Raw genomic sequence first — 22508 nt, forward strand, 5'->3', positions numbered from 1 at the left:
AAACACGCACCCTCACCCCCACACACCCCCACCCCCGGCTCCACACACACAGAGCACCTCTCGGTTCTCAACCTGAGTCTTTGTCCTAAGGTAAAATCTTGTGCTCTAGCATAGTGCTGGCTGAGTCATCTGATGTTTGCAGACTTCAGTTAGTTCATCTGATATTTCTGTGTTCAGCTAAGTCGTTATTGAAGACTCTAAAACAGGATGATTAGTTTAGGAGGGAGCTCAAAGTTTATATATCTCTCAGTGATGTGTGATATTTATAAACCTGATGTAAGAAACAGTAGTCTCCCATGAGTGGAAGTGTTCAGAATTGTTTTAGTTAGAATTCAAGCCTTCTATTACTCATTTCCATAGCCAGCAAATATTAAGAACCTACTGTGATCCTGGCACTGTATACCCCTGGTGCTGGTGATACAATAATGGGACAAAACAAAGTCCCTGCCCTCATAGAGATTATATTGTATTTAAATGTATTTTAGTTCAAAGCCTCCATATGGGCTAATAGAACCTTCCAGATACTTGTGGTGGTGATTTTTCTGTTTTCTTTGAAGACTCAAATAAGTCAATTCCCTCCTTTAAGTCAATTTCCTCATCCATAAAACCAGGATAATATGCTTTATTATCTCTACCATATAAGAATGAAATTAAGTATGATTTGTGAGATTATTTTCACATGCTTTCTGTATTTGTGAAGTCCTGTGGAAACTAGCATGGAATTGTTGAACATAAGACAGAACAATTAAGATGAATATTTTCCATATCTTAATTGTAGAAATTCTATTCAAAGATAGTTTTTTGAATATCTTATTTATTGGTTAAGTGAAAATCTTAACTTTTTGTGCCAATTAAGGCTTACAGACATTCAGAAGATGGACTCTATTTAAGAACTTTTAATCTTCATGAATATGTGACTACTTTTTATGGGAAGAATCATTCCTTCTTAATGAAATTATCCTTCTTGTTATATTTTGGTCCTGTTAATAGGACAAATTCACCAAAAGTAATAAATTTATTTATAAAACTTAGTCTCAGTAGTTGTCTTCCAGATAGCTATGCCATTGAGTTCTTACTTTTTTATTAAATAGCTTTGTAGTGCTAATAAAAAAATTTTATGTTTACCCAAAGTGAAATAGAAATGTATATGTACATGATGCATTTTGCTTGTTGTTTTATTCTCTTGTTTTAGTCTGAAACTATTCATCATTTAAATGCAAAGCCTTCACTTTTCTGCTGCAAAACCGATTTATTTTATTAACTACATGCCTAGCAGCAGAATTCAGGGCACTAATTTTCTAAGTTTATGTCAGTATATTGACTCAAAGTGAATATTTAAGTGGTTCTGAGGAAAATATCACGTTAGAATAAGAAGGCCTCTATAACAAGCTTTCCTTTGGTAGAGAGTATTAGATGCTTATGATTTAAAAATTGTCATTACAGCTTACATAATGAGATGCCTATGTACATTCAACCACTTTAGTTTATTTAGATTATGCAAGATAAGAGGTAGAATGTTTGGAACAAATCAGATGTTTGTCATTTTACCAAATGAAGACTTCTTTTCATTTTCACCTCTCCTATTTTTTATCATTCTTAGAATGAAGTTGGAGATTTTCTTCCCCTGCATTGCTCCCTTTCTCATTTAAATTTAGTTTAATCTTGAGGAATAATTAGTTATAGCCAGATACTACAAAACCCTTGGTAACAAGTTATACAGGGAACCTAATTAGGAATTATAGATTTCCCATGATTTTGTTGTTCTTTCTTCATTTCATTTAAATCTATCTTTAGATTATCTTTTACTTTTGGAATAATATCTGGATAATGATAGGCTATTTCATTATTTTATTGATTAGTCATCTACCAATGTAATACTAACTAATTTTAAGTCATTTGTTCTTTTGGATTCTATATCTTTGCAATGATCTTTTGTAATATTCTATTTCCCTTTCATATTTCCCTTTATATATTTATCATAACCACATTTTGAAGAAATAAATCAAGAAAAAATAGTTGTTTTTTTTTTACCACATAGTTATCTCCCTTTTAGCTGATAGCTAGCATCTGTTACAAATAGAGGCAGAAATAAATTTAAGTTAGAAATTTTAAAATTAGAGTGCATGTGATTTTTAAAAAGGCAAGCAGAAAAAAGGGAAGAGAGGAAAGTGGTTCTACATACGTATTAGTAAGTACTTATTCATTTAGGAATCACAGGTAAAGGTATAAACCAAATTTATTTTTTTTTTAGCTGTCTCTTTCTTCACTGTTATTAGGATGCTTCCTTCCTTAGTCCCTACTGTCAGGATATTTAATATTGGTTTTTAATGATTTTTTTTTTTCCTTAAACCAGATCAGCCCTGCAGCTGTTCAGGTTCCTAATGGATCTAGGGTGTGATTTTTTTCCCCTCCCTTTTCTGTCTGTAGATAAAGAGGTAAGCATTTTAGTATGAAGTTAATTTCTCTCTTCCTTTGTTAAAATTTTCTTGAGCTATGGCCTTTGAGTAAGTTATCACTGCTATTTAAAAATGTAATTATTTTTCCAACAGCCCTTTCTATGCTGAGAAATAGACTATCTGCTTTTACTTAAAATTTTTAAAGTTTATTTTTTAAATAAGCATTTATATTCCTTTTGAATTCTAAAAATTTTCTGAGGGAAGAAGATGTAAATTTGAGAGATTCACATTAGAATTTTGGATGTTTAGTCAGTTTACTGGCAAATTCAAATTATCTGAATATTCTTGCCTAGGAAGGCTATATTTTTTTTTTTTTTTTTTGCGGTACGCGGGCCTCTCACTGTTGTGGCCTCTCACTGTTGTGACCTCTCCCTTTGTGGCCTCTCCCGTTGCGGCTCCAGAGCGCAGGCTCAGCGGCCATGGCTCAGGGGCCCAGCCTCTCCGTGGCATGTGGGATCTTCCCGGACCGGAGCACGAACACGTGTCCCCTGCATCGGCAGGCGGACTCTCAGCCACTGCGCCACCAGGGAAGCCCTAGGAAGCTATTTGATTGCCTTATTTTGTTCTCTGAAAAAAGAACGCAGTCTGACTCCACTGCCCAGTCACCAAAGTGACTGCCCTTTGCTTTAGGAATTAATTTCCTTGTTCTAACTTTCTATGTGTTCTAACTTTCTATGTCCAAAAGGAATCCACCTTTTAGTCTAGTTTATTTAGCTTGCTATAGAAAGAAAAACTCACTCTGTGTAGATGGGGATGGGTATTTAGAGAACCCTCAGGCATGAATGGATTAAGTACTGTTCATAGCTTTTTACATTTCCTATCACTTCTAATAAAGATTCATTTTAAGTGGAACTGCCCAAGAGATTTATCAGTGGAGAAATAATCTTAGGTTATGTACAACACTAAGCTGTATGTGCAGACTTCTGGCAACTTCAGCCATATACCAAGTTTTTTCCAGGGGGTTAAAGTCATGCCTGTAATTAAGACAAGCACATGTATAACTTACTGTCCAGTTTGAAATGTGTACGTACACCTAGTAATTATAGAAGTTGGATGATGAAATAATCAAACCTGTCATTAGGTCTGCTGTTAAGTTGGTCAATTCTGTCAGCTATTTGCTTTTTTTTTTAACATCTTTATTGGAGTATAATTGCTTTACAATGGTCTGTTAGTTTCTGCTTTATAACAAAGTGAATCAGCTATACATATACATATATCCCCATATCTCCTCCCTCTTGCTTCTCCCTCCCAGCCTCCCTATCCCACCCCTCTAGGTGGTCACGAAGCACCGAGCTGATCTCCCTGTGCTATGCAGCCGCTTCCCACTAGCTATATATTTTACATTTGGTATCGTATATATGTCCATGCCACTCTCTCACTTCGTCCCAGCTTACCCTTCCCCCTCCCCGTGTTCTCAAGTCCATTGCCTACATCTGCGTCTTTATTCCTGTCCTGCCCCTGGATTCATCAAAACCATTTCTTTTTTTTAAATTCTATATATATGTGTTAGCATATGGTATTTGTTTTTCTCTTTCTGACTTACTTGACTCTGTATGACAGTCTCTAGGTCCATCCATTTCAATACAAATAACTCAATATCATTTCTTTTTAATGGCTGATTAATATTGCATTGTATATATGTGCCACATCTTCTTTATCCATTCACCTGTTGACAGACACTTAGGTTGCTTCCATGTCCTGGCTATTGTAAATAGAGCTGCAGTGAACATTGTGGTACATGACTCTTTTTGAATTATGGTTTTCTCAGGGTATAGGCCCAGAAATGGGGCTGTAGGGTCTTATGGAAGTACAATTTTTAGCTTTTTGAGGAACCTCCATACTGTTCTCCATAGTGGCTGTATCAATTTACATTCCCACCAACAGCGCAAGAGGGTTCCCTTTATTCCATACCGTCTTCAGAATTAATTGTTTGCAGATTTTTTGAGGATGACCGTTCTGACAAGTGTGAGGTGATACCTCATTGTAGTTTTGATTTGCATTTCTCTAATGATTAGTGATGTTGAGCATCCTTTCATGTGTTTGTTGGTAATCTGTATATCTTCTTTGGAGAAATGTCTGTTTAGGTCTTCTGGCCATTTTTGGATTTGGTTGTTTGTACTTTTTGATATTGAGCTGCATGAGCTGCTTTTAAATTTTGGAGATTAATCCTTTGTCACTTGCTTCGTTTTCAAATATTTTCTCCCATTCTGAGGGTTGTCTTTTCGTCTTGTTTATGGTTTCCTTTGTGATGCAAAAGCATTTAAGTTTCATTAGGTACCATTTGTTTATATTTCCCTTTCTCTAGGAGGTGGGTCAAAAAGGATCTTGCTGTGAGTTATGTCATGGAGTGTTCTGCGAATGTTTTCCTCTAAGAGTTTTATAGTGTCTGGCCTTACATTTAGGTCTTTAATCCATTTTGAGTTTATTTTTGTGTATGGTGTATGTGATGTTTTGTTAAACATCACAAATGGTGTTTAATCCACTTTGAGTTTATTTTGTGTATGTGTATTTTTGTGTATGAGGGTTCTAATTTCATTCTTTTACATGTAGCTGTCCAGTTTTCCCAGCACCACTTACTGAAGAGGCTGCCGTTTCTCCATTGTATATCCTTGCCTCCTTTATCAAAGATAAGGTGACCATATGTGCGTGTGTTTATCTCTGAACTTTCTGTCCTGTTCCATTGAACTATATTTCTGTTTTTGTGCCAGTACCATACTGTCTTGATTACTGTAGCTTTATAGTATAGTCTGAAGTCAGGGAGTCTGATTCCTCCAGGTCCGTTTTTCTTTCTCAAGATTGCTTTGGCTATTCGGGGTCTTTTGTGTTTCCATGCAAATTGTGAAATTTTTTGGTCTGATTCTGTGAAAAATGCCGTTGGTAGTTTGATAGGGATTGCATTGAATCTGTAGAATGCTTTGGGTAGTATAGTCTTTTACACAATGTTCATTCTTCCAATCCAAGAACATGGTATATCTCTCCCTCTGTCTGTATCATTTTTAATTTCTTTCATCATTGTCTTATAGTTTTCTGCTTACAGGTTTTTTTTTATCTACTTAGATAGGTTTATTCCTAGGTATTTTATTATTTTTGTTGCAGTGGTAAATAGGAGTGTTTCCTCAATTTCTCTTTTAGGTTTTTCATCATTAGTGTATAGGAATGCAAGAGATTTCTGTGCATTAATTTTGTATCCTGCCACTTTACCAAATTCATTGATTAGCTGTAGTAGTTTTCTGATAGCATCTTTAGGATTCTCTATGTATAGTATCATGTCATCTGCAAACAGTGACAGCTCTACTTCTTCTTTCCAATTTGGATTCCTTTTATTTCTTTTTCATCTTTGATTGCTGTGGCTAAAACTTACAAAACTATGTTGAATAATACTGGTGAGAGTGGGCAACTGTGTCTTGTTCCTCATCTTAGTGAAAATGGTTTCAGTTTTTCACCATTGAGAATGATGTTTGCTGTGGGTTTGTCTTATATGACCTTTATTATGTTGAGCTAAGTTCCCTCTATGCCTACTTTATGGAGGGTTTTCATCACAAATGGGTGTTGAATTTTATTAAGAGCTTTTTCTGCATCTACTGAGATGATCATGTAGTTTTTCTCCTTCAGTCTGTTAATATGATTTATCAAATTTATTTGCATATATTGAAGAATCCTTGCATCCCTGGGATAAACCCCACTTGATCATGGTGTATGATACTTTTAATGTGTTGTTAGATTCTCTTTGCTAGTGTTCTGTTGAAAATTTTTGCATCTATGTTCATCAGTGATATTGGCCCCTAGTTTTCTTTTTTTTTGGCATCTTTGTCTGGTTATCGTATCAGGGTGATGGTGGCCTCCTTGAATGAGTTTGGAAGTGTTCCTCTCTCTGCTATATTTTGGAAGAGTTTGAGAAGGATGGGTTTTAGCTCTTCTCTAAGTGCTTGATAGAATTCGCCTGTGAAGTCATCTCGTCCTGGGCATTTGTTTGTTGGAAGATTTTTTATCACAGTTTCAATTTCACTGCTTGTGATTGGTCTGTTTATATTTTCTATTTCTTCGTGGTTCGGTCTTAGAAGGTTGTGCTTTTCTAAGAATTTGTCCATTTCTTCCAGGTTGTCCATTTGGTTGGCACATAGATGCTTGTAGTAATCTGTCATGATCCTTTGTATTTCTGCAGTGTCAGTTGTTACTTCTCCTTTTTCATTTCTAATTCTATTGATCTGAGTCTTCTCCCTTTTTTTCTTGATGAGTCTGGCTAATGGTTTATCAATTTTGTTTATCTTATCAAAGAACAAGCTTTTAGTTTTAACGATCTTTGCCATCATTTTCTTCATTTCTTTTTCATTTCTTTCTGATCTGATCTTTATGATTTATTTCCTTCTTCCAACTGTGGGATTTTATTTTTTTCTTCTTTCTCTGCTTGATTTAGATGTAAGGTTAGGTTGTTTATTTGAGATGTTTCTTGTTTCTTGAGGTAGGATTGTATTGCTATAAATTTCCCTCTTAGAACTGCTTTTGCTGCATCCCATAGGTTTGGGGTTGTCATGTTTTCATTGTCATCTGTTTCTAGGTATTTTTTGATTTCCTGTTTGATTTCTTCCATGATCCCTTGGTTATTCAGTGGTGTATTGTTTAGCCTCCGTGTGTTTGTACTTTTACAGATTTTTTTCCTGTGAAGTCTCATAGCATTGTAGTCAGAAAAGATACTTGATACAATTTCAATTTTCTTAAGTTTACCAAGGCTTGATTTGCAACTTAAGATATTATCTATCCTGGAGAATGTTCCATGAGCACTTGAGAGGAAAGTGTAATCTGCTGTTTTTGGATGGAATGTCCTATAAATATCAATTAAGTCCATCTTGTTTAGTGTGTCATTTAAAGCTTGTATTTCCTTATTTATTTTCATTTTGGATGATCTGTCCATTGGTGTAAGGGGGGTGTTAAAGTCCCCCACTTTCTGTGTTACTGTCGATTTCCCCCTTTATGGCTGTTAGTATTTGCCTTATATATTGAGGTGCTCCTATGGTGGGTGCATAAATATTTACAATTGTTATATCTTCTTCTTGGATTGATTCCTTCATCATTGTGTAGTGTCTTTCTTTGTCTCTTGTAATAGTCTTTATTTTGAAGTCCATTTTGTCTGATACGAGAATTGCTACTTTAGCTTTCTTTTGATTTCCATTTGCATGGAATATGTTTTTCCATCTCCTCACTTTCAGTCTGTATGTGTCCCTAAGTCTGAAGTGGGTCTCTTGTAGACAGCATATATACAGGTCTTGTTTTTGTATCATTTCAGGCAGTCTTTGTCTTTTGGTTGGAGCATTTAATCCTTTTACATTTAAGGTAGTTGTTGAAAAGTGTGTTCCTATTACCATTTTCTTAATTGTTTTCTGTTTGTTATTGTAAGTCTTTTCCTCCTCTTGTGTTTCCTGCCTAGAGAAGTTCCTTGAGCATTTGTTGTAGAGCTGGTTTGATGGTGCTGAATTCTCTTAGCTCTTGCTAATCTGTAAAGGTTTTAATTTCTCCATCGAATTTTAATGAGATCCTTGCTGGGTAAAGTAATCTTGGTTGTAGGTTTTTTCCCTTTCATCACTTTAAATATGTCTTGCCACTCCTTTCTGGCTTGCCGAGTTTTGTCTGAAAAATCAGCTGTTAACCTTATGGGGATTCCCTTGTATGTTAATTGTTGCTTTTCCCTTGCTGCTTTTAATATTTTTTCTTGGTATTTAATTTTTGATAGTTTGATTAACATGTGTCCTGGCATATTTCTCCTTGGATTTATCCTGTATGGGACTCTTTGTGCTTCCTGGACTTGATTGACTATTTCCTTACCCATATTAGGGACGTTTTCAACTATAATCTCTTCAAATATTTTCTCAGTCCCTTTTTTTTTTTCTTATTCTTCTGAGACCCCTATAATTGGAATGTTGTTGTGCTTAATGTTGTCCAGGAAGTCTCTGAGATTTTCCTAAATTCTTCTGATTCTTTTTTCTATATTCTGCTCTTTGGTAGTTATTTCCACTATTTTATCTTCCAGGTCACTTATCCGTTCTTCTGCCTCAGTTATTCTGTTATTGATTCCTTCTAGAGAATTTGTAATTTCATTTATTGTGTTGTTTATCATTTTTTGTTTGCTCTTTTGTTCTTCTAGGTCATTGTTAAATGTTTCTTGTATTTTCTCCATTCTATTTCCAAGATTTTGGATCATCTTTACTATCATTAGTCTGAATTCTTTTTCAGGTAGACTGCCTATTTCCTCTTCATTTATTAGGTCTGGTGGGTTTTTACCTTGCTCCTTCATCTGCTGTGTGTTTTTCTGTCTTCTCATTTTGCTTAACTTAGTGTGTTTGGGGTCTACTTTTCACACGCTACACGTTCGTAGTTCCCGTTGTTTTTGGTGTCTGCCCCCAGTGGCTAAGGTTGTTTCAGTGGGCTTTGTAGGCTTCCTGGTGGAAGGGACTGGTGCCTGTGTTCTGGTGGATGAAACTGGATCTTATCTTTCTGTGGGGCACAACCACGTCCAGTGGTTTGTTTGGGGGTGTCTGTGAACTTATTATGATTTTAGGCAGCCTTTCTGCTAATGGGTGGGTTTGTGTTCCTGTCTTGCTAGTTGTTTGGCATAGGGTGTCCAGCACTGTAGCTTGCTGGTCGTTGATTGGAGCTGCTTCTTGGTGTTGAGATGGAGATCTCTGGGAGAGCTTTCACCATTTGATATTACATGTGGCCGTGAGGTCTCTGGTGGACCAGTGTCCTGAACTCAGTTGTCCCACCTCAGAGGCTCAGGCCTCACACCTGGCCAGAGCACCAAGACCCTGTCAGCCCCATGGCTCAGAAGAAAAGGGAGAAAAAAAAGAAAGAAAGAAAGAAAGAAAAAATAAATAAAATAAAATAATTAAAATAGAAAACAGTTATTATAAATTAAAAAATTAAAAAGTGACCAAAAAAAGAAAGAAAGAAGAGAGCAACCAAACCAAAAACAGAGCCACGAGTGATAACAAGCGCTAAAAACTATATAAAACAATAAATAAATAAAGACAGTCAGAACCCCAGGACAAATGGCAAATATAAAGCTATGCAGACAAAATCACACAAAGAAGCATACAGACACACACTCACAAAAAGAGAAAATGGAAAAATATATATATTAAAAAAATAAAAGGAAGAGAGCAACCAAATCAATAAACAAGTCTACCAATGATAATAAACTCTAAATACTAAACTAGGATAAACATAAAACCAGAAACAAATGGGATGCAGAAAGCAAATCCCCAAGTCTACTGTTGCTCCCAAAGTCCACCATCTCAATTTTTGGATGATTTGTTGTCTATTCAGGTATTCCACAGATGCAGGGTACATCAAGTTGACTGTAGAGATTTTATCTGCTGCTCCTGAGGCTGCTGGGATAAGTTTCCCTTTCTCTTCTTTGTTCACCCAGCTCCTGGGGTTCAGCTTGGGATTTGCCCCTGCCTCTGCGTGTAGGTCACCTGAGGGTGTCTTTTGGGAAGTCTGAGGTCTACTGCCAGCATTCAGTAGCATTCCGTAGGAGTTGTTCCACATGTGAATGTGGTTTTGATGTATTTGTAGGGAAGAAGGTGATCTCCACATCTTACTCCTTCGTCATCTTGAAGGTGCCCCTCCAGCTATTTGCTTTTAGAAAATAGGAACTAAACTCAAAATATTCCAACTCTTCCATCTCATTATTGTTTATTATATTTTTTTATATTTTCATATGACTTAAAAACCTATATGTAAAACAATTCACTGTTATATAGTATAGAAAAAACTCAGTAAAACAAAACATGCATACATGTGTTGAAAGGTAAACAGAGGCATATTAAAATTTCTATGAATTTATTTGAGCTAATGAAGCCACATTCTTTCTTGGATGGGTCTCATATCCAGTCACGCCTCAGATTGGGACTTGAACCCATGATCCCTGACTTAGGAGGAGACTCAAACCCACTGTCTTTTAAGTGAAACTGCTCACCTGGTATCAGTACTTACTGAAGCTTAGGTTCTTTTGTCTTGTCACAGAAAGAATTCAGGGTGAGGCAAAATGATAGGTAAAGAGTGAGTTTATTAGCATAGGAAGCTTGTGAGAGGTACAAGTGGGCAGGCAAGGGAGCACAGCCCTGACAGCAAAGAGGGCTACATTTTTATAATCAAAGAAAAAGTGGGAGGGGGAAGACCACCTTCTTCATCATTCTTGGGTAGATGTCAAGGCTTACATCATTAGTTCCTCCTTTGACCCTATGTGGTTTAGCCGGGACTGTCATGGCGTTATTGAAATCATATGTATTTTAGCAGAAAGATGGTAACATATACTAAAAAATGGTTATGCATCTCAGGTTTTGGTATAATGTTCCCTTTCATCTAGTTTCTTTCCCCTTTCCCCTATATTCCATCTTGGCTACATGCAGAAATGCTCTTCTTCAAGTACCATTAACTCCCTGGCTTCATGTAACAATATTCAGACCCCATATCTATTGTCTTGTGTTTTAACTATCAGGACTTGTGGCTTGAGTGTGCCTGGAACTTGAATGCACCTGGTCTTCCTTCAAGATACAGTAGGTTGGGGCTCCCCTGGTGGCACAGTGGTTGAGAGTCTGCCTGCCGATGCAGGGGACACGGGTTCGTGCCCCGGTCCAGGAAGATCCCACATGCCGTGGAGCGGCTGGGCCCGCGAGCCATGGCCGCTGAGCCTGCGCGTCCGGAGCCTGTTCTCCACGATGGGAGAGGCCACAACAGTGAGAGGCCCGCGTACCGCAAAAAAAAAAAAAAAGATACAGTAGGTTATTGGATTCTTTTCTTGAATGGTCATTAGCTTACAACAGTTTCCCAAACTCCCTTAAAATTTCCTTTCTGTCTTTAATCCCCTAGTGGGATTTTTAAACTAATTATTCTACTCTATCCCTATCACTAACATTGATTTGAATCAGGCAGCATCAAACCAAAAGTGGTTAGGGTCACTCTGCCAACAGGAGCTAGGGGAAAGGTGTTTTTTATACAGCAGACATAGAAGCAAAGCACGGAAATTATTTGATTGGCTATAACTTAAGTGGGTACCTCATTTAAGTGGGAAAGGCTAGATGGCTGTTTGTGATTGGTTGTTCTTAGGTTTTTATTTCCTAACTTTGGAACATTTATAGGAATTTATCATAGCTCAGGTTTGGATTTGCTTACACAAGCTGCCAAGGCATTAGAGCCACCTCAGTCTAATAGCCTCCTTGTTTAATTACTTTAATACATGCTTCTGCAGGGTAGAATATCTTGTGAACTGTATCTGCTTTTGTGGCTGGTTAAGTAGAACAGAGAACTTCTTCTATCTATTAGTTATTTTATGAGTCTGTTTCTTTGGATCAAGGAGAGGATTACATGTGATGAATAGAAAAGCACTGTCTCTTGCAGTGTCTTGCTCAATGAAAGCTTTTGATTAAGCAAGAATCAGTTGTCTTCCAAAGGGTTGGCAGGAAGAATGTGTAATGAACCATATAGCTGTTTGTTCTAAGAATGTACATGTTGGATAATGGTATGGTAAAGTCACTGTGGCCACAGGAGGAAACAAGAATTACACTTGGAAAGGAGAAGTCTATTATACGCACAGGTTCCAGGAAGGAGGTCATCAAGGCTATGCAGGGCCACAGGGGAAGCAATCGGTTTTGGTCAAGTGACAGAAGACAGGAGTGAGGGGAAAGTCTGAGTCAGAACCCTTATTGGGGTTTCTGTGGGAAACGCAAGGCAGGGCCCAGTAAACAGCTTAGGATTGGCTAGTTTGAATAATTCCTTCAGACTTTGGGCTATAGGGTTGGTCTCTAGTTGCCTGGTACCTGCGCCGGGGTTTAAGACAGAAGAAATACTGGCTTGGTGTGTGAGAGTTAGGTAAGGAAGTAGTTGGGCCTATAGACTCTGGTTTGGTTGATTTGCCTATGAAAGATATGCTCTAGGCCCAGAGGCTTTTGGGATCTCTAAGAATTAACTAGCCCTGGGAGAGACAATCTCCCCTAGGCCAACAAGTCACCAGTAAAACATCATGAAATACAGAAAATGGAGTTAGAAGGCCTGGTTCTAGTCCTTGGCCCATGCAGTTCCTGGGTATTGAATTCCTTATCAGTAATGTGAAAATGAAAATATCTGTCTCACTTTATTGGACTGATGAGGACCAAATAAGTTAATATTTGTGAAAAAGCTTTGATGGTATAAATTCAGGATACAAATAGTTGCCCTCAGGAATCATTATATCCAAGGTGCCCTTGAAGTTTATAAAAGAAAGAACCCTTTGGTGTACAACTGATTCTTATTTAACCAAATCATGTACATCTAAATATTTCACAACTGGAGAATAAGTATGTGTTTGTTTTTGTTTTAAATAGGGGCGAAAACTTTTACCCACTAAATATATGTAGTACAGGACTGTGCTGCCAAAAATTATATGCATATAGATTAGTGTTATACATTATTTTTCTATACACTCTTCTTCCTCTGCCTTATTGAATCTTGTAATTCTTTAAGGTTAAAGTTCAGTCTCTCCATCTTGGCCCAAACTGCCAAACCACCCTCATTCACAAGTGTTGCTATCCGTTGGACACTTACTCTATTTACTATATATACTGTTTATTTGTTTCTTATATTCAGTTCTGTGCTGTCAATTATGTTTTCATAATTTATTACCTTAAAATATTATAATAAGTCCAGTAAGAGCAAGCAATTCTTGTATCTAATTTCTTCATTCCTCATATGGAATTTAATATGTACTGTAAACTCACTAAATATTGTTTATTGCTTATTAACACATGATCTGTAGGATCAGTGGAGAACTTTAGGAGGCAAAAGAGTTTGGAGGCAAATGTTTACATTAACCACCCAATAATGAAGCAGAACATAAAAGTTTTTTATAATATCTAACTCTCTTTGATATTAAAGAGTAATTATAGTACCTTATACTCCAAATCAGATTTTTTAACCTTTTTTAAAATTGAACTATAGTTAATTTACAGTGTTGTACAGCAAAGTGATTCAGTTATGTATATAATATACATATGTTTATATATGTATATATATATTCTTTTCCATTGTCGGTTATTATAAGATATTGAATATAGTTCCCTTTGCTGTACAGTAGGTCATTGTTGTTTATATATTTTATATATAGTAGTATGTATCTGCTAATCCCAGACTCCTAATTTATCCCTCTCCCCCACCCAACTTTCCCCTTCGGTAACCATGTTTGTTTTCTATGTCTGTGAGTCTGTTTCTGTTTTGTAAATAAGTTCGTTTGTATCATTTTTTTTTTTAGATTCCACAAATAAATGGTATCATATGATATTTGTCTTTCTCTGTTTGACTTACTTCACTTAGTATGATAATCTCTGGGTCCATCTATGTTGCTGCAGATGGCATTATTTCATTCTTTTTTATAGCTGAGTAATATTCCAGTATATATATGTACCACAACTTCTTGATCCATTGATCCAATGGACATTTAGGTTGCTTCCATGTCTTGGCTATTGTAAACAGCAGACATAGCTTCCATGTCTGCTATGAACATTGGGGTGCATGTATCTTTTCCAACTAGAGTTTTCTCTGATATGCCTAGGAGTGGGATTGTAGGATCATTTGATAACTCTATTTTTAGTCTTTTAAGAAACCTCAATACTGTCCTCCATAGTGGCTGCACAAATTTACATTCCCACCAACAGTGTAGGAGGGTTCCCTTTTCTCCACACCCTCTCCAGCATTTGCTATTTGTAGACTTTTTAATGATGACCATACTGACCGAAGTGAGGTGGTACCTCATTGTAGTTTTGATTTGCACTTATCTAATAATTAGCGGTATTGTGCATCTTTTCATGTGCCTTCTGGCCATCTGTATGTATTCTTTGGAGAAATGTCTGTTTAGTCTTCTGCCCATTTTTTGATTGGATTGTTTAATTTTTTGATATTAAGCTGTTTGTATATTTTGGAAATTGAGCCATTGTCAGTAACATCATTTGCAGATATTTTCTCCTAGTCTGTAGGTAGTCTTTTTGTTTTGTTCATGGTAACCTTTGCTATGCAAAGGTTTTAAGTTTAATTAGGTCCTATTTGGTATTTTTGGTTTTTATTTTCATCACTCTAGGAGATGGATCCAAAAAAATATTTCTGCAATTTATGTCAAAGAGTGTTCTGACTATGTTTTCCTCTAGGAGTTTTATAGTATCCAGTCTTTCATTTAGGTCTTTAATCCACTTTGAGTTTATTTTTGTATATAGTGTTAGAGAATCTCTAATTTCATTCTTTTACATGTAGCTGTCCAGTTTTCCCAGCACCACTTATTGAAGAGACTGTCTTTTTTCCATTGTATATTCTTGCCTCCTTTATCACAGATTAATTGACCATAAGTGTCTGGGTTTATTTCTGGGCTTTTTATCCTGTTCCATTGATCTATATTTCTGTTTTTGTGCCAGTACCATGCTGTTTTAATTACTGTAGCTTTGTAGTAAAGTGTAAAGTCAGGGAGCATGACTCTTCCAGCTTCGTTCTTCTTTCTCAAGATTGTTTTGGCTATTTGGGGTCTATTTTGTTTCCATACAAATTTAAACATTTTTGTTCTAGTTCTGTGAAAAATTCCATTGGTAATGTGATAGGGATTATATTGAATCTGTAGATTGCCTGGGGTAGTATGGTCATTTTAACAATATTGATTCTTCTAATCCAAGAACACGGTATATCTTTCCGTCTGTTTCTGTTGTCTTCAATTTCTTTCATCAGTGTTTTATAGTTTTCAGAGTACCAGTCTTTTGCCTCCTTAGGTAGGTTTATTCCTAGGTATTTTATTCTGTTTGAAGTGATGGTAAGTGGGATTGTTTCATTAATTTCTCTTTCTGATATTTTATTGTTAGTGTATAGAAATACAACAGATTTCTGTGTATTAGTTTTATATCCCGCAACTTAACTGAATTCATTGATTAGCTCTAGTAGTTTTCTGGTAGTGTCTTAAGGATTTTCTATGTATAGAATCATGTCATCTGCAAATATTGACAGTTTTACTTCTTGTTTTCCCATTTGGATTCCTTTTATTTCTTTTTCTTCTCTGATTACTGTGGCTTGGACTTCCAAAACTACGTTGAATAAAAGTGGTGAGAGTGGGAATCCTTGCCTTCTTCCTGATCTTAGAGGAAATGCTTTCAACTTTTCACCATTGAGTATGATATTAGCTGTGGGTTTGTCATATATGGCCTTTATTATGAAGAAGTAGGTTCACTCTATGCGCACTTTCTGAAGAGCTTTTACCAAAAATGCATGTTGAATTTTATCAAAAGCTTTTTCTGCATCTATAGATGATCATACATTTAAAAATATTTATTTATTTATTTATTTATTTGGCTGCACTGGGTCTTAGTTGCAGCATGCGGGATCTTCGTTGCCGTGTGCAAGATCTTCGTTGTGGTGTGCAGGATCTTCAGTTGCAGCATGCAGGATTTTTTTTAAAAGTTGTGGCATGTGGGATCTTTAGTTGTGTCATGTGAACTCTTGGTTGTGGCATGTGGGATCTAGTTCCCTGACCAGGGATCGACCCTGGGCCCCCTGCATTGGGAGCCGGGAGCCTGGAGTTGTAGCCACTGGACCACAAGGGAAGTCCCAAGATGATCATATGGTTTTTATCCTTCAATTTGTTAATGTGGTGTATCACATTGATTGATTTGTGGATATTAAAAAATCCTTGCATCCTTGGATAAATCCCACTTAATCATGTTATATGAACTTTTTAATGTATTGTTCGATTTGGTGTGCTAGTATTTTGTTGAAGATTTTTGCATCTGTGTTCATCAGTGGTACTGGCCTGTAATTTTCTTTTTTTGTGATATCTTTGTCTGGTTTTGGTGTCAGGGTGGTGGTGGCCTCATAGAACGAGTTCAGAAGTATTCCTTCCTCTGCAGTTTTTTGGAATAGTTTCAGAAGGGGATAGGTGTTAACTCTTCTTTAAATGTTTGGTAAAATTCATCTGTGAAGCCATCTGGTCCTGGACTTTTGTTTATTGGGAGTTTTAAAATTACTGATTCAATTTCAGTACTGGTAACTAGTCTGTTCATATTTTCTATTACTTCCTGGTTTGGTCTTGGGAGATTATACCTTTCTTTAGACTTGGGAATGGAAGGTGATACACTATTCCTAGAGCTTTAGATGGCTGTCCCCATTCATTTCTCTAGCTACAACCCTCTTTGTGAAGCAATGACCTTGAGCAATAAGATAGTATGCTACTTAGATCCTATGCTTTCCTTCTGTACCACACTGTAGGTAATACCTCTGAATTCCCTGCTCAGATGGCTTCAAATCTCCTTTCAAGAACTTTAAGGCTTCTTGTTGGGGGTCCATTCTCCAAAGGGTAAACTGTGCTACTGGTATGCTCAACCTAGGTTGAATAGAGAATCAGATTTGGCACCTTTTTGTAGCAAAGGAGGGACACAGCTGGGACATGAAGACTGGGATGCTCATGTATGTGCTTGTGTGAAGTCCTTCATGGTATGGGATTTACCTAGCATCAGGGAGGAAATAGAAATGCGGTTGACTAAGGTTAGGTGTTGGCTCTGGATAGACTACCACATGCTGGCATGAAATTCTGAGAAGTCCAAATATTTTAAATTTGAACCTGGCCTTCCAGTATCTTTCTAAAGTAGGCAAATAGAACATACTTAGAGTTTGACCTTCTTTGAAGAATGATTTATCATTTAAAAATATTTAGACATTTGGTATGTGAGCCCTATACTTCCATTCTTTCCTTGGACCCCATATTTTTAGAGGCTCTATTTATTTTAATACTTGGAAATTGTAACTAAAAGTTATGTGACTGTATAAATACAAATATAACTTTGTGTAAATGCAGTGTTTCCAAAGGATACATTATGATTTAAATATGATAGCATTTCTATATCTACTAATGACAATATATTTTTAGTAAATTTCCTAGCCTTTTAGATCTTATAGCAATCTTGAATTTATTTATACTCTTAGTGAATCATATTCAAATTTAAAAATCTAATTTAAATTACTTTCAGTATTCTTGGATCAGATTAAATTTAGCAGTTGATCCCTTTTGGCTATTTTGGTATCTGAATCTCATTCTGATTTCTTTCTTTCTTTTTTTTTATTGTTTGTTTTTTTTTTTTTTTGATTATGAGAGAAGAAACACCATTGTTTCTCAAAAATCATTAATTTAACATAGAAAATAATGTACCATTTTGTTAAACATCCTTATGTAGTGCTTTGAAAAGAACCACATTTCTCATTATTTGCATGTGTTTTGTTATTTCCTTATCTCTTGTTTCAGATTAATCCTGATTCAGTGTATGCATGTCATATTCTTCTCATCCCTGATCCTTCTTTCCATCTAAACATTTTTCCAAACTCAACATATTTTTAAATAAAGATATGTAATGATTTCAGAACTATTTTTTCTGTCACAGATGTAATTTTTCACATTTATTTAATCTCATATTTTAGGAGAATTGATTGTTTGATGAGAATGGTTAATACTTTATTAATATGAAGAGATATAGTCTGAAGATGTTAAGATGTAATTATTCAAACAGAATTTATTGACAGTCTATCTCTATACTCTTATATGGGAGAGTAGAGGATGCAGTGTAGACAATAGTAATTACATGCATTCCCTGAGGAATAAAATCAATTCTGATTAGAAATTTATCTGAAATAAGAATAATCACTGGATAAGTACCTTAGAGGCTTCCAATGGGAAAAATGCTTAGAATTTTGGACACTTATTTTGACAGTTCTCAGATTTTATTAGTTGTATCTTGTCTTACTATTTATATTCTGAATGGTTAGCTTACCATTTTAAATGAGCTCTGATAGTTCTGGTTTGCCTTTAAATTTACGTGTAACAGTCATATAAGACCTATAATATGTTAGGATGAAAGGTATTTAGATGGGTAATTTTATGTGCCTCTGTGAAATTTTTGGATCACCCCTGATAAGCAGTGGGTGTGTTTTGTAAAATTGTATCCACAGTTCTAAAGGAACTCATTGTTTCTTCTGGAAAATACCTTCTGAATTTCAAGCAAGCAACTTACAAATGAAATTTTAGATACAGAATTGTTTTTAAGTTTGCTTGATGGATAATATAAATTGTTTATTTGTGGAAATTTAAAGTAGATAATTGAAAGTATTAGTGTTTCAACAATCCAACAGACTAAGGAAAGAAGCCATTCTGTTAGAAACTATATTAATTGAAATTCCACCAGTCTCGATTAATTAACTCTCTCCAGCCAAATAAAATAAGAAACTGCAAACTGGATGAGTTAAATAAGCTTATTATAAATCACTGAAGTGTGGTATCAAGAAATAGAACACATTCACTATAGAAAACAGTTTATCATTTCCACTGTACTTTAATAGAAATGAGAAATTATGGTGACTAGTATGTTTTTCCAAAAAGACTGTGAAGTTACCAGAATGTGTTTTTGTTTACTGAAAATTATTATAACTTTTATTATACAAATAAAATATACTTACAATCTAAATTTGTAATATAGAAGTATGCAGTATTAGATGTATAAATAATGACAATGCCAATTAATTTCAATGTACTCAAACATTTTTACTAAAATTATAAAAAAGATAAGTTTTTTCTATTCATATAGGTGGCAGAATGCTTCTATGTAAACATACAGAAGTGAAGAAAATCCAATGATCTAGCTCAGAGTAAAAGCCAAAGTGTTTCCAATGCTCACAAGGGCTTTTTTGCACCTTCTTTGCCTCTCTGTTTAGTGCCCGTTCAAGCTGTTCCTAAAACATACCTATACCCTCCTGCCTCAGGGATTGGTACTTACTCTTTCTTCTTCACTGCCTCACCCCTAAGACATTACTTAAATGTCACAATCTCAGTACGGCCTTCTCTGGTCATACTATTTAAAATTTCAACCCTCTTCCCCATCTCCCTGCCTTATTTTTTCCCACTGTACTTTCTACCATATTTTTCATTTGACTCATTTACAGTTTTTATTGCGTCTCCTCACTCTAAGTAAGATCCATGAAGGCAGGGAGTTTTTGTTCAGCTAGTGCACTGCTGTATTCCTAGTGTCCAGAATAGTGCCTGATAAATATTTCTTGAATAAATCTAAAGCCTTCTCTATGTCTATTTTCTATCAAAATAGACATGTAAATGTTTAATTGAATACTGATGAATATACCTCAATTTGTGGCAACTTGGATATGAAGACAAATGGGTAACTAGAGTACATTTGTCATTGGTCTAGTTATTTGATCACATAATAGATGCTATTTTAGGTTGTTTATAAAGTACTAGAAACCATTTAAAGTTCTTTACATATATTAACTAATTTATGCCTCACAACAATCCTATGAAACAGGTACTCTTATCAGCTCCATTTTATAGTTGAGGAAACTAGAGGTTAAATAAAGTATCCCTTGATGTTGCAACTAACATGTAAGAAGGTAAGATTCATACCAGGACAGCTGGTATGTTCAGAACCTATTGTCTTAATGAAAGCCTCCTGGTTAAAATCCCGCATTATTGTTGCTTTGCTTTGCTTTATTTGTATCTTTTTTATTCATTTTTCTTTCAGTAAAACAGAAAATTTTTGAAGTAGTTGTATATGTTCGACCACTGTGGTTTCATAATCATTTATTTTATTTTTGCTTTTTGCAGTGGGATGCCATCACTGAAATGGATGAACACAATAGGCCCATTCACACATACCAGGTATGTAATGTGATGGAACCAAACCAAAACAACTGGCTTCGTACAAACTGGATCTCCCGTGATGCAGCTCAGAAAATTTATGTGGAAATGAAGTTCACACTGAGGGATTGTAACAGCATCCCATGGGTCTTGGGGACTTGCAAAGAAACATTTAATCTATATTATGTGGAATCAGATGAGTCCCATGGAATTAAATTCAAGCCAAGCCAGTATACAAAGATTGACACAATTGCTGCTGATGAAAGTTTTACCCAGATGGATTTGGGTGATCGCATCCTCAAACTCAACACTGAAATTCGTGAGGTGGGGCCTATAGAAAGGAAGGGATTTTATCTGGCTTTTCAAGACATCGGGGCATGCATTGCCCTAGTTTCAGTCCGCGTTTTCTACAAAAAGTGCCCCTTTACTGTTCGTAATCTGGCCATGTTTCCAGACACTATCCCAAGGGTTGATTCTTCCTCCTTGGTTGAAGTAAGGGGCTCTTGTGTGAAGAGTGCAGAAGAACGTGACACTCCTAAACTGTATTGTGGAGCTGATGGAGATTGGCTGGTTCCTCTTGGAAGGTGTATCTGCAGTACAGGATATGAGGAAATTGAAGGTTCTTGCCACGGTAAGAAAGAAATATTTAAATAATTATTCATGCATTCAAATGATGGTTTTTTAAAGGTAAATTGGTTGTATATTTATTTTCAAATAATACATTTTCAAATACTATTCCTGGAAGAATTAATTGTGGAAGAAATTGACTCATATTAACTATAAGATAATTTCTGATATTTTTTCCTCCTGGGAATGGTGTATGAAAATGTAAAATAAATTATATACCATAACAAGTGTTCTTCCATATTGCCTTCAGTAGAATAGTTGCTGTATGAATTGCTGTATTTACCTGATTTTTATAAAGGAAAGCAACATCAATAGTAACAACAAAAAGCAAAAGGGATCAAAGCAGGCATTTGCTTAACTTTTATGTTTTGGTGGTTTATAGAGAATATGACATTTAAAGACAGTTTGAAAGCAATTCTTTCTTTCATGTTGAATTGTAATAATTGAATAGTACCTAGGTAAGCCGAAATTATATTTAAATAAATGAGGAATTCATATGTTTGCATATGAATCATACATATGTTTAAAAATATATAGGATAGTTTATAGGAATGTTATGTGTTTGGTGATTGAGTACTGAGTATATCAGAAATTTATCCTTTGCTACTATTAAGTACAATTTCCTACCATATAACACATTAGCTTTTTTTGTTTAAATGACAGTACTTGTGCAAGATCGAATTATTAGGAAGTATGAACACAATGCAATGCTGATTAAGTTTAAAACCATACCTTTCATATAGTTATGATATGAAATATCTGTAATTTTCAAGATAAAACGATTTTTGTTTGAATCATTTTATGAAGGCTTATTAATCTAATAAATATATACACTTAAAAATTATTGCATATCCCCTGATAAAGATAATTTATATCAATTATGTTTGGATTTAGGACTCATAATCAAAACACAAATAAAGAAATAAAATTAATGCTTGGTAAATAGTAACATAGTAGAGATCTTTTCCTCTCAATGGTAAATTATTTATAGTTTTTTTTCTATAGCACCATACCGAATTTACTTACTTTTTTGGTGATGTTCGGTGGTATGTTCCCACCCATTAAAAGGGATGAAAGTAAATGAGAAAAAAACATATTTGTTTCTATATAAGGGTCAGTGGTAATATATGTGAATTTTTAAACGTTTTATCTATTTATGAAACACTTGGGTTCTTGAATGCTGAAAAAGTTCACTAAAGCCACCGGTGATGATTATGTTTGGTCATTTGAAAGTACTGTTTGTATGAAAAGTCTGTAGTATATTTATTTAAAGTGTGAGCCAACTTTCCTTCACTATTTAATCATTAAAATATATTTCATTGAAATTTATATAGATTTAATTCAAAATTTTTGTTCACCTGTAACAAGGATTTAGAATGAAACAAAAATAAGTTATCAATATAAATGATCCTTTGACGGGGCACTATAGAATATTTTACATTGGAAAATGCAACATGAATAATTTTCCAGTGAGATTAAGAAGGCAATAATAGCCAAGGATAAAACATATGACATATACTAACCATGTAGTTTTACCATATTTTATATTAGGTAGATGCTGGATATTGGTAAAAATAATAAAGCTTTAAAATTATTTAAACAATAATTATCTAAGGATTTATGTGATTAATTATTATTAAATATATTTTTGGCATTGATCACAGAATTAGAGGTAGTGACAATCATTGATGACTAGATGTTTTTTGTTTAATATGTCTGCTCTGTGAAATTTCATTCTTGTT

The 22508-nt window shown here is 35.2% G+C and overlaps 1 protein-coding gene across 4 annotated transcripts in view; it reads left to right on the forward strand.

Annotated features, from left to right (window-relative positions):
• EPHA6 (EPH receptor A6) overlaps window positions 1–22508 on the forward strand; it is a gene marked incomplete at its 5' end in the record, with an annotated part of 867182 nt that overhangs the window by 125533 nt on the left and 719141 nt on the right. For all 4 annotated transcript variants that reach the window (XM_081234488.1, XM_081234490.1, XM_081234489.1 and 1 more), the window contains one exon: window positions 20107–20770. In XM_081234488.1, coding sequence (XP_081090614.1) covers window positions 20107–20770 — 664 coding nt within the window. The remainder of the gene's footprint in view (window positions 1–20106; window positions 20771–22508) is intronic.

The sequence above is a fragment of the Mesoplodon bidens genome (assembly GCF_964165515.1).
Source record: "Mesoplodon bidens genome assembly, chromosome: 5".
In the NCBI taxonomy this organism is placed as follows: domain Eukaryota; kingdom Metazoa; phylum Chordata; class Mammalia; order Artiodactyla; family Ziphiidae; genus Mesoplodon; species Mesoplodon bidens.